The 11,836-nt window shown below is 35.7% G+C and overlaps 1 protein-coding gene across 9 annotated transcripts; it reads left to right on the top strand.

The window, feature by feature from the left end:
* Nucleotides 1-1,828: 1,828 nt before the first annotated feature.
* On the top strand, nucleotides 1,829-10,513 carry LOC104115935 (uncharacterized). Of its 9 annotated transcripts, XR_011412399.1 has the most exons (12): nucleotides 1,832-2,315; nucleotides 2,728-2,791; nucleotides 3,925-6,170; nucleotides 6,263-6,571; nucleotides 6,663-6,768; nucleotides 6,842-6,967; nucleotides 7,763-8,128; nucleotides 8,293-8,402; nucleotides 8,493-8,705; nucleotides 9,227-9,316; nucleotides 9,393-9,491; nucleotides 10,116-10,513. XR_011412399.1 is itself a non-coding variant. In XM_070188676.1 (11 exons), exons 9-11 carry the CDS (start codon nucleotides 9,287-9,289, stop codon nucleotides 10,329-10,331), a joined length of 336 nt encoding a protein of 111 aa, XP_070044777.1. In that variant the 5' UTR covers nucleotides 2,019-2,315; nucleotides 2,728-2,791; nucleotides 3,925-6,170; nucleotides 6,263-6,571; nucleotides 6,663-6,768; nucleotides 6,842-8,128; nucleotides 8,293-8,402; nucleotides 8,493-8,705; nucleotides 9,227-9,286; the 3' UTR covers nucleotides 10,332-10,513. The 9 variants fall into 9 exon arrangements, 4 of the variants coding, with proteins under 4 accessions (XP_070044777.1, XP_070044774.1, XP_070044776.1 ...); XR_004512022.2 differs by having other exon boundaries at nucleotides 1,829-2,315; nucleotides 6,842-8,128; nucleotides 8,263-8,402; XR_690722.4 differs by having other exon boundaries at nucleotides 1,830-2,315; nucleotides 2,728-2,795; nucleotides 6,842-8,128.
* The last annotated feature ends 1,323 nt before the right edge of the window (nucleotides 10,514-11,836 follow it).

Below are 11,836 nucleotides of genomic sequence, written 5' to 3'. Positions count from 1 at the left end.
ACCTCGACCTGTATTATTGTATCGGTCCCATAGACCAAATAGTAGGGCGTCTCTCCCGTGCTCGTCTTCGGCGTTGTTAGATAGGCCCGTAGTATTTCTTGTAATATTTTCGGCCACAGTCTATTAGCGTCTTGAAGCTTTTTTTTATGATGTTCAGTAACGACTTGTTGGAGGACTCTTCTTGCCCATTGCCCGCGGGGTGATATGGAGTCGAGAGTATTCTTTTGATATGTCATTTCTCAATAAACTTAGCGGTCTTGTTCCCCATGAACTGGGGTCTGTTATCGCATACGATGTTTCTCCATATAAAGGCGATCAGTTCCTGTTTACGTATTTGGGCGAATGCTTCTGCTTCCACCCACTTAGAAAAATAGTCAGTTAAAATCAAAAGAAATGGTACGTTACCTCGCCCAGCCGGGAAGGGGCCTACGATGTCTATTCCCCATTTTATGAACGGCAAAGGTGAGGTGATCGGGTGGAGCTATTCGCCCGCTTGATGAATCATCGGAGCGTGCTTTTGGCGTCGCTCATATTTTTTCACGAAGTCTATGGCCTCCTTTTTCATGATGGGCCAGTAGTAGCTTGCCCATATGAGGCATCTGGCCAGAGCCGATTTTCGGAATGAGCTCCAGGATGGCCCTCGTGGACCTCCTCAAGGATGCGCCATGTCTGGTTTGGGCCTAGGCATTTTGCCAAAGGGCCTCCATAAGTCCTCTTATATAGGTCGTTGTGGATGATATTGTACCTGGCCGCTTGCATTCTAAGTTTCTTGCCTTATTTTTTATCATCTAGGAGTGTGTCGTCCTGCAAATATGTAATAATATGATTGTGCCAGTCCCAACTTAAGATTACTATTCTTACCTCGATTTGATCAAGCGATGAGTGATGGTAGGCTATAATTACATATTTTAGTCGCTTATTTCACTCTAATTTACTGTACTTTAATTGATTTTGACCTTTAATCGCTAGTGTTTTGCACTTATTGTGTGTTTTATGCCTTGTAGGAGTGATTCCGAGTGATGTCAATGTTATAGAGCTAATTCGAGTGATTTATAGCTTTGAAGTCTGAGTAAAATCCCCAGGGATTAAGCCGGGATTATGTTCGGAGATCAAGGACCAAGTCTAGGTGTCAAAATTGAAGCAACATTTGTACTCTGAGAATGTTGCACTAATGCGACTCACTGTGCGACTCACTAGTGCAAATTGTGTCCAGATTGTATTTTGAGCTTTAATCGCTAGTGTGTTGCATTTATTGTGTGTTTTATGCATTGTAGGAGTGATTCCGAGTGATGTCGATATTATGGAGCTAATTCGAGTGATTTGTAGCTTTGAAGTCTGAGTAAACACCCTAGGGACCAAGTCGGGATCATGTTCAGGGTCGAGGACAAAGTCTAGATGTCAAAATTGAAGCAAAATCTGTACTCTGAGAAAGTTGCACTAATGCGACGCACTGTGCGGCGCGCTAGTGCAAATTGTGGCCAGATTGTATTTTGCAAAGTGTTATGGAAATTTCCACAAGCGCGCCGCATGGGGCGGCCTGGCATGCGGCGCGGTAGCCCAAAAAGGTTAGAGTGACTTCTCAATTCCGCTGAAAAGGGGTAGTTTCGTCTGGGAATTATTGAGGGGTGGCTTAAATACACGAAAAAATACCATTTTCAGGACTTTTCATTACAAAATATCGGAATTATTGTGGCGATTATATTACGGTGGTTCCAAACACCCGCCACAAAATCTCATATAAAACGGCATTTTAGAAGCCACCGATTTAAAGTTATTTTATAATGGTGGTTATTTCATATTGCGGAGGTTAGAACCGCATTAATGTTGTAATCAAAACATTTTAATTATTTTTCCTCAATAGGTTTTAGTATTTCCCCCTCAAAATTTGAGACTCCCTCCAGAATTTGTCAAGTCTGGAATTCCCCCCTCAATAGATCTCTTGTTTCTCTTTCCCCCAATTACGTCCCCCTATTTGTTCTATTTACCCCCAATTCCCCCCCCCCCCCCCCTTTCGTTCTATTTTCTAACCTAAGATTCTTCTATTTCACCCAATCTGTTTCACAACAAAAAAAACTGAAATTAGCGACAAACGTCGTCGCTAATCTGTCGCTAAAACGCTCGTAGCTAGTAGAATTTCTTGATAATCCATCGCTAATCCGTCGCTAAATGAGATTAGCGAGGAATTTTTCTATTTAGCTACAGAATTTGTCTGTCACTAAAACCTGATTTTTAGTAGTGTTTCTCCAGCTAGAAGAATCGAGATTCAAATCCGAAAAAGTACATGAAATTCGTTTAGCAGCTTCAATAATCTTCAGGTAATGATGCATATTTAGTACCAAAAGTTCTTTTCTCTTTATTAGAGTTCATGCATGTTTGGAAGTGTAGCGATTTTTCCCAATTCTGTTCTAATTTTATTTTTCCGTCGGTCCGATAATCTATGATTCATTCAGTCAATTGAATATATAACATCCAAAATAGTAATCTATTAGTAGAAAAAAGGACAACAGAGCTAGTATTCTTGTTATTAGAAAACATTACTAATCTAATGGTTTCAGTGCTTATTTTATTTTTGAGTCCATTTTTTGTTATTTTTCTGTTCAATTAATTTGGTATTTCTTTAAATTTTTGCTGCTTTGTCTGGTATTTCGATTGCCTACACTTAATTTTGATATTTTAAGTTGTTGTTCTTGCTAATATTAACCTAAATATTATATATGGGCTTGATAGGTAGCCGAGGGATCAAAAACTGCTAGTGAAGCTATTGGGATCGACGTCAACAGTTAGACATTTGGTAGGTATAATTCGTTTCAGTTTAATTTTTTCTTTTCTTTTGAGCAGATTTATTTTTTTAAAGGTAAATTGATTATTTCTTAGTGTTGAGTGACCTCTTATTGGTGTAAATTAGTTTAAGAAAGCTTAATTAAAGTGCACTAGAATGATGAGGACATGAAATAAGTTTTTGGTAGACTTATGTTTTAGTAAGTTTTTGAGTAGGAGTGAAGTTAAGTCATGTATGATTGGACATTTTATTTTTTATAGTAAGTTCGCAAAGCATCTAAAGTAGTAAGCTAACACTTTGACATGTATAAACAAAACTTTTGAGAGAAGAACTTAGTTCAGATTAAGTGCAAATATTCACTAATTATTGCAGGCTTCTACATGTCGAGCTTCTGATAGTTATGTCCTAATTATAATGGAAGAAGTAAAAATTTTCTATCTGTACTTTTATATCATTTAGAGGCTTCTCATTAGGTAATTTCTTTAACTTGTTAATCAAATCAAGATCAGATGTTAAGTTTCAGCCTTAAAAGGTTTCTCATAGGTTCCATCTAAGAATTATAGCCTACTTTATCAACATATTTGCACTATTTACTGTAGTATCTTAGTTCTCAATTAGAAATAAAATACTATTTGTCTTGATTCACTGCTTGCTGCTAGTACCAGTAAGCATTGGTGCTCTCATATAGGAAATTGATACTAAGAATTATTTGAAAAGACTATACAATATTGATATGAAACAAAAGGTCAAAGCTGAACATACTAGCTGGAGTAAAGAGTGCAGCCTGAGTGTCTAGAACTTCTATTTTTCTTCACATGATGAAATAAAAAGAAAGAAAATAATAACTTTCATGCGAATGTTCCCTTGATCTTTATACTGGCTTCATCTTGCACTTAGGGCATTATCTTAATTTGCAGACCAAATCTGAAAATAGTCTGGTGATGGAGCTTATTTTTTACTCTTAGGGCATTATTTTTTACTCTTATTCACACACAAAAACTATTTTTTGTTATCTTATGAAATGATGTTATTTCACAGGTTATGTTTTTCACATATAAGCTTTTTAACTAACTTTTCGTTTTGATATTGTGATGTTATCTTATGTCTTCCTTTCTAGACATGCCAATTGATAAATCTTGGATTAGCAAACCACGAAACACACCTGAATATGCAGATGGTGTAAGACAATTCTTGGATTTTGCTTTTGAGCACGGGTCAATTGATGGGCTCGTAATTAAGTGCCCTTGTCCAAAATGTGGTTTTAACAAGTGACAAAGAAGCGATGTAGTTGAAGAGCACCTGATTCTCAAACCTTTTCCAAAAAACTACAAATTTTGGTATTGGCATGGTGAAGAATCAAATGCAACCGTGCAATAGACTTCTCAGAGCACCCATGTCATAGAAGATACTTTACAACCCCAAGATCCAATGGAAATTATGATTAATGATGTGTTTGGGTTCACCAAGAACAATGTCAACGAGCTTGGTATTTCTTCTAATCATATAAATAGAGAAGAAAATTAAGGGGCATAATGAAGATTATACAAAGTTCTATGAATTGGTCGAAGATGTCAATCAACTATTATACGAAGGGTGTACGAAGTATTCCAAATTGTCCTTTCTAATCAAATTGTATCATATAAAGTTTTTTTATCGAATGGCTAACAAAGTGATGAGTATGATATTAGAATTGTTAAAAGATGTCTTTGAAGATGCCAAGATTCCTAGTTCTTTTTATGAGGCCAGGAAAACCATCAACAAACTTGGTCTTAATTATACCAAGATACATGCCCGCTCAAATGATTGTATGTTATATTTTGGCGAAGATGAAGAATTGCAAGAATTCAAAAGATGCAAGACATCTAGGTGGAAGGATAATAAGAAGAAGCAGCCTGCAAAGATATTGCGTTACTTTTCACTAAAACTAAGGTTGCAAAGATTGTTCATGTGTTATAAAACTGTCGAGTCTATGAGATGGCATTCTTTAGAGGGTTGCCAAGATGGATTGATGAGGCATCACAGGGATTCTCAGGCTTGGAAAACTTTTGACTTGTGTCATCCTGAATTTGCTGCAGATCCTCGAAATATATGGCTAAGCCTAGCTAGTGACGGTTTCAATCCTTTTGGAAACTAACAATAGTATCTGGCCAGCGGTACTTATTCCATACATTCGTCCTCCTTGGGAGTGCATGAAGCAAACTTCATGCATACTCTCAATGATCATTCCAAGAAAATAAATGTCAGGCAATGACATAAAAGTGTAGTTATAACCTCTCATCTAAGAGTTGAGGGAATTATGGTACGACGGAGTGCAGATATTAGATTCTTCAAAGAATGAAATATTTAAAATGTGTGCATCATTGATATGGACAATTAGTGATTTTTCTGGACTTGGTACCTTATCTGGATGGAACACATACACTCAATTTGCTTTCCCCACGTGTAACTTTGATACAGACTCTTACAGATTGAAGCATAGTAGAAAATGGTGTTTTATTGTTCATCGTCATTTTTCTTGAAAGCGGCCATCGGTTTAGATTGCAATGTGTTTGTTTTAATAGGAAAATCGAACACGGGAGCCACCAATTGCATTATCAGGGTCAGACATCATGAAACAAGTGGAGGGCATTAATGTCAATTTTGGAAAAATACCTGATTTGAATGATAAAGGTAACTCGAAGACAAACTGTTAATGAAGATAGATCGAGGCAGTGGAGAAAGAGGAGCATATTTTTTTTATCTTCCTTACTGGGAAACGGACTTGTTACGTCATAATCTAGACCTTATGCACATTAAGAAGAAAGTGTGTGAGAATGTGATATACACTTTACTCAATGATTCTAAAAAATTAAAAGACAATATTAAAGCTAGGAAGGATCTTAGAGAAATGGGTGTAAGGAAGGAACTTTGGGCAGATGAGAATGGAAGCTATCGTCCATATTTGTTTACTATTTTAAATACAAATAAAGGTGGATTGAAGAAAGATATATTTTTGCAGACCTTAAAGAATGTCAAAATGCTTGATGGATATGCGAGCAACATTTCGAGATGTATCGACTTGAAACAACGGAAGCACGTTAATATGAAGAGTCATGATTTTCACATTCTTATGCAGCACTTGTTATCAATTGCCATACAAAATATTTTACCTCACAAAGTGACTACAGTGTTAATAGAGTTGAGTTCGTTCTTTCGACAACTCTGTGCCAAAAGGCTTAAGTCCAGTAGACTTTGATAGGCTCCAATCTCGACAGTTTCTCACTATGAATCACTTGAAAATATTATTTTCTCTAGCGTTCTTTACCGTCATGGTTCATTTAACTTGTCATCTAGCTGGTGAAGAAGAACTTGGGGGACCGCAATAGTGTCGATGGATTTATCCTGTGGAGAAGTAAAAGATTTCTTATTGCTTAATTGGAGTTTATTCTTTAAGACAAAGATGTTAAATTTTAACCATTAACTAACTGTTGATCTTTTGTTTAGGTATTTGGGACATTTTAAGTCCTATGTGCGGAACATGTCACAACCAGAAGGTTCCATAGCTGAAGGATACCTAGCTGAAGGGGCTCTTACTTTCTGTTCTCAGTATTTTGAAGGGATTGAGACAAGGATTAATAGGCCCCATCGTGTTGATGATTATCCGGATGATAGAGGATCGACGAATTCATCTAGCATTTTTCCACCAATTGTTAAAGGAGTAGCATCAGAAACATTTGAGTTGTCACCTATGGTGAAACGTCAAGCACATCGATATGTGGTACTAAATTGTCCACAAGTCATGTCGTTCATTGAGTGAGTATTTAATGCAAATCTAAATATAATACCTATATTAAATATGTAGAACATATATAATGATTAATATTTGTATCAACATTTCATGTAGTTAATTTAAAGATCATGTACGAAGGCGTTGGAAGGGTCGAAAGCCTACCAGTACGGAGATTGAGAAGATAGTTAATAAAGACTTCATTGATTGGTTTCCCCGAAAGGTTTGTTACAAATGTATTAGAATTTTACAAATTTAAAACTATGCCTAACATATTATTTTAACTCTTATTTCAGATTGTGAACCCAGATATTTCGAATATTGTATCAGATGATCTAAAATTTTTTAGCAGATGGTCCAGCACCACATGCTAGAAGGTTTACATAATTTAATATCAACGGGTTCAAATTTCGGACTTTAGGGTGAGAGAATGGATTGAAAACTCAAAACAGTGGAGTATTATTTACTTCGTCCACATCTTGTATTGCTAGTGGTGCTGATAGAAATTTGAGGCAAGTGGATTTGCCATATTATGGCAAATTAGAAGACATCATTGAACTTAACTACTATGGTCGATTTCGGGTTACACTATTCAAGTGTAAATTGGCTAACACAACTAGGGATAGGGAGTTCAGAACGGATGCATGGGGATTTTCTTCCGTTAATGTTTCACGATTGATTCATACTGGTGATCGTGAAGAGCATGATCCATACATTGAAGCTTCACAAGCTCAAATGGTATATTATGTGGACGATGTGGTGAATAAAGGTTGGAGTACTGTTGTTCACTTGAAACAAAGAGACTTATATGATATGGGAGGAGAATGAGATAAAGAATTTTCTGAGAATGAGTCATTCCTACTGCAATACTTAGATCAACACTTTGGGGATGTTAATGATCTGCTTTTGTGTAGGGAGGATGAAACTAATTAAATATTAAGTGATCGCGATATTGAAAATGAGATTGGCGAAAATGAACATATTTGAAGAGTCATTGCTAGCCATTTTCATATTTTAGAAGGAAGCATCTTGATATATTTTCATTTCAAATTAGTTTAGATTATAGCTATGTCCTTTTATATTCTTGAATTGCTTTATGTTCTTGCATCTAGTTACTTTCTTTCATTAATTAAGCTTAAGTTATTTTTGTGCTGAAGTTTAAACTGGTTTGGTATCAAGGTTTTCTTCTTTTGCTTTATATACTTTTATGTATGTAGAGATGTCGAAGCAAAATAGGGTTAAAAATCAATTCGAATCAGTCAAAGAGAGATCTTCACTTGTTCCGGGGTAGTCATCACAGGCTCAAGCTTCATCTTCAACATCTTATCGAGTCTCTTTACATCCTACACTGCCTACACAACCTACACGTCCTGTTATTTCAGTTGATGGAGTATCTTCGCAGCACGTTGTTCCATCTTCATCATATGATGGAGTCTCTTCGCAGCATGTTGTTCCATCTTCATCATCTGATGGAGTATCTTCTCAGCCTGCCGTTCCATATTCATCATCTGATGTAATCTCTTCACGACGAATTAGACGTACTACTACTGATGAAGAGCCTCATTGGTTTGTCGATGTTATAGGTACATATAAATTTCAAGTTATTTTGTTTTATATGAATAACAAGTAATAAAAAGAATTAGGTTGAAGGTTAAGGATGTCCATAACATGGATAAAGGATTGCGTATAATTGTAGAATTTAATGAATATCATGCAGCAATTGAGAAATCGGCTGGCCTAATTGCAGGAGTTTTAGGGAAGCTTGCAACAAATTCTATGTACTTTCCTATTGGGTTTGTGAAATGATCATCCATGCCCAAATATTTTATGGACCGTATTTTTAATGATATAATAATGGTAATGCCATCTAAATTATTTTGTTTAGTTTATATCTTTTAGATGTATATGTAAAACTGCAGTAATTTAAGTTACTTTATATTTGTGAAGCCTCGGTTTTTCTTAAGGATTAATCAACAAAAGGCAAAAGCATGGCTTAACAGTTCCCTTAACAAAAAGTGGAAGGAGTACATGCTTAAACTATGAAAGGAGGTTGAAGATCCATTATTAAGTAAATAAGATATCATCAAGAACGCTCTGGATGGCATACCGATGGACCAATGGGCAATGTATGTTACTTATAGCTTGAAATAGGTGATAAAGGTACTTTCCTCTACTACTGCATGCTGCTTCTGCTTTTTCTTCATCTGTGCTACTGTTGCTTATACTTTTTGTTCTTCCGATACTGCTACTTCTGCTTCTTCTGTTTCTGCTGCTTCTCCTGCTACTGCTTCTCCCGCTTCTTATGCTACTGTTGCTTCTGCTTTTTGTTCTTCTGCTACTGCTACTTCTTCTTCTTCTTCTATTTTATCTAACCATGCTCTGTTAATTGTCCTTGGAAAGCTGTTAAACACTTTTAATCAGAAGCAACAATGTTTACTCTTTCCTGTCATGTGAGTCGGACATTTGCCAAAGTTGGAGCTCTTTTGTCTGCACAAATCTAATAATGTGAAAAGACAATAATCTGTTGTCTGCTCTTTTTTAAGGTTGCTTGTTCATGTTCTTTCGATCTTGACGATGAATAAATTCAATCATTGAACTTAAATTTTTATTTATATCATAGTAGCTTCTGTTTCTGCTTATTTTGGTCTTATGTAATATAATTTCACCTATTTAATTTGTAGGCGCGTTGCAAGAAGAATGGACAGATTCAACAAAACCAATTTCCTCATACTTGTGGTGCCATGAGTTTTGCTAGAAGAAGGGTTGTGATGGTAGTTTAATCGATTTACTTAGATAAGATATATATTCTTAATTAATTACTAACATTATTCATTTTAAAAATTTCAGAAGGCAATGGGAAAAGCTTTTGATCGAGGGAAAATGTGGACTGAGACTCATAAAAGGAAAGATGGAAGTTATGTAACTGATGAGGCTAGGGTGATTGGGGTAAGTAACATTTTTGGTGTCTTCTGTTGTGATTATCTCTTTTATTTTCAGAATGGTACTAGTTGTATCCAGTCTTTTCATCAAGTTTCCTTATAATACTTAAAATGGGAGTGTTGTTGCTAGAATAATCGATAAAAAGAGGCAACAATTGTAAAATTTTGGAAAGAAAGAACTATGACTGCCCGAGCAGTATAATGACTGTGCTTGTTGAGTTTGGGAACCTCAAAACTGATCTCTGCCGAACCCGCAGACTCGTACTTGATCTGTTGCCTCCCTTTACAGTAACCTTTACAATGTTGCAATGGCTAATATTGCAGAAAAAAAATATTATGACAATGTGTATACAGAAGACAACCAAGAAAGAAAAGGGATAATGTCTTGTGCTACTAGGCAACAAGTAGTAGCTGAATATTGCAGCTTATTTTCTTGTTTTTCCTTTATATTCTCAGTTGTGTTTGGTTTCAATATAGAATGAAGTTTTCACAACTATTTCTTTTTCTTTCCCTTGCGTTGTTCCATCTGACCATCTTCTAAAATAGACCATAACATGTTTTCATTACCTGTCTTTCAAATATACCAGTCATTTGATCTATTGCTTAATTTATGCTTCTTCAAATTTTGTAGGAAAGAATTGAAGAAATTCGAAGTCAAAGAACAGAAAGTCTTGATGAACCTTCACCAAATGATGCACTTTGCATAGTATTCGGTCCCGAGCACCCCGGCCGTGTTCGAGGTTTAGGCATGGGTGTAGCTCCAACTGTAGCATTCAAACAGACATCAGCGAGATACCGTCGTGGTTATGTGGGTTCATCTAGCACTACCGCTCCAACTCCACAGTGACAGCAAGAGATAACAGATGTGAAATCAAAATTAAATGCACTAATTAGCTTATACGAAAGGAACATAGGGAATATCCCTGAGGAGTTTGCTCACTTATTTTTCACTCCTCCACATGTATAAGTTCTCTTGCTACATTAAAATTTTAGTTGTTTGCTTTTCTTATGGTTCTTTTTTGACATAAAGTGGTTTCTCTCCTTGTTTTAATTTTTAATAGGCTGTTAGAAATTAAATTTGATTAGTTGATTCCTTTTTAAGCATTTACGATAATCTCTAATGATGCTTATTTTCTGAAATATAATTCCAAATATGCTTTTATATCACTACACAGTTTTTTGAGGACTGCTCAGCATGCATGTTAGGGTCAATACAGTACCTGAAGAAATAAATCCATAGAAATGGAGAGGGATTCTGGTGCTAAATCCATAGAAATGGAGAGGGAAGATATATATATATATGGCTTTTGTGTATATATATTTCTGTAGAGGGAGAAAAAGAGGAGTTACAGAAATTTGTATCATTGTTCCAACTACTCAAAGCAGGTGGATAATTCAAAAGATTTTGAATCCTCAATAGGGTCTGCACTTGAGAATATTGCAATTGTTCTAATAAGCATATTGAGTGTAATAAAAAACCCAAGACTAGAAGGATTTTAAGTCCTAAGTCTTTTTTCACATGTATAGTTGCAGAACTCTTTCAACACTTTGGGAGTTCTCCTGCTTCAGCTAGCTAGTTAAAATTTTAGTTATTTGTTTATTGACTGTATTTTTCCTCTCTTTTTTTCAAGCACCAGATTTAGGAAGTGGTGCACCATCAACAGTTGAACCAAGAAGATCTTTAGACGAAAGTAACAATGATGATCGTTGGTCACGCCCAACTATGCCTTATAAAAACGACTAAGCCGTCACTGCAAAAATAATCCGGTTCAAGAGTCCGAAGTCTAATCCCACATGGAACTAACCTATTTGCTACAATTTTTAGTATCGCTAATGATAAGCTCAGACAATTTTCAGAATTCAAGATTTTATGTGATAGTTAACAGAAATTATTTAACTAAGAAAAAATGACAATAAAAACTATCAATAAGCAAGAATGAAGTTGAATTCAAGGGTAAAAGAATCTAGGGTTATTGATTTCCCCAATTGTCGGATTAATTCGTGACACGTTAGCTATAATCTTGTCGTAACATGCTATAAAGATGATGAGTTTTTGCTTACCGTACTTATCTCTCTTACCGTACTTATCTCTCGATCAATTACGATAATTTACTAGAAGCATTCTCTCGAACTACTCTAGTTGACAATTTGTACAACTCATAAATATCACACCAAAGCTTCGTTACTCTAATCCCGCTTTTAAATTCAAGTAATTAATCTCTTAACTTACTCGAAAGTGGCATTGTTCAACAACAATCTAATCAAGTGTTCTTTCTCAAGCAACACAAGATAACTAGACACGATTAGTCAAGAGCCCTTTCAATTAATCACAAGAAACACATAGTTGAACAA

The sequence above is a fragment of the Nicotiana tomentosiformis genome, chromosome 11 (assembly GCF_000390325.3).
Source record: "Nicotiana tomentosiformis chromosome 11, ASM39032v3, whole genome shotgun sequence".
NCBI lineage: Eukaryota > Viridiplantae > Streptophyta > Magnoliopsida > Solanales > Solanaceae > Nicotiana > Nicotiana tomentosiformis.
Note: the sequence above shows the minus strand (reverse complement) of the source record. Positions and strands in the feature narration are given on the sequence as shown.

Excerpts from the sequence above, each read along its gene's own strand:
- LOC104115935 (XM_070188675.1), top strand. The coding sequence starts at position 9,287 with ATGAGTTTTGCTAGAAGAAGGGTTGTGATG. Across the intron at positions 9,317-9,392 it reads CTAGAAGAAGGGTTGTGATG|AAGGCAATGGGAAAAGCTTT; the intron begins GTAGTTTAATCG and ends TAAAAATTTCAG. Across the intron at positions 9,492-10,115 it reads ATGAGGCTAGGGTGATTGGG|GAAAGAATTGAAGAAATTCG; the intron begins GTAAGTAACATT and ends CAAATTTTGTAG.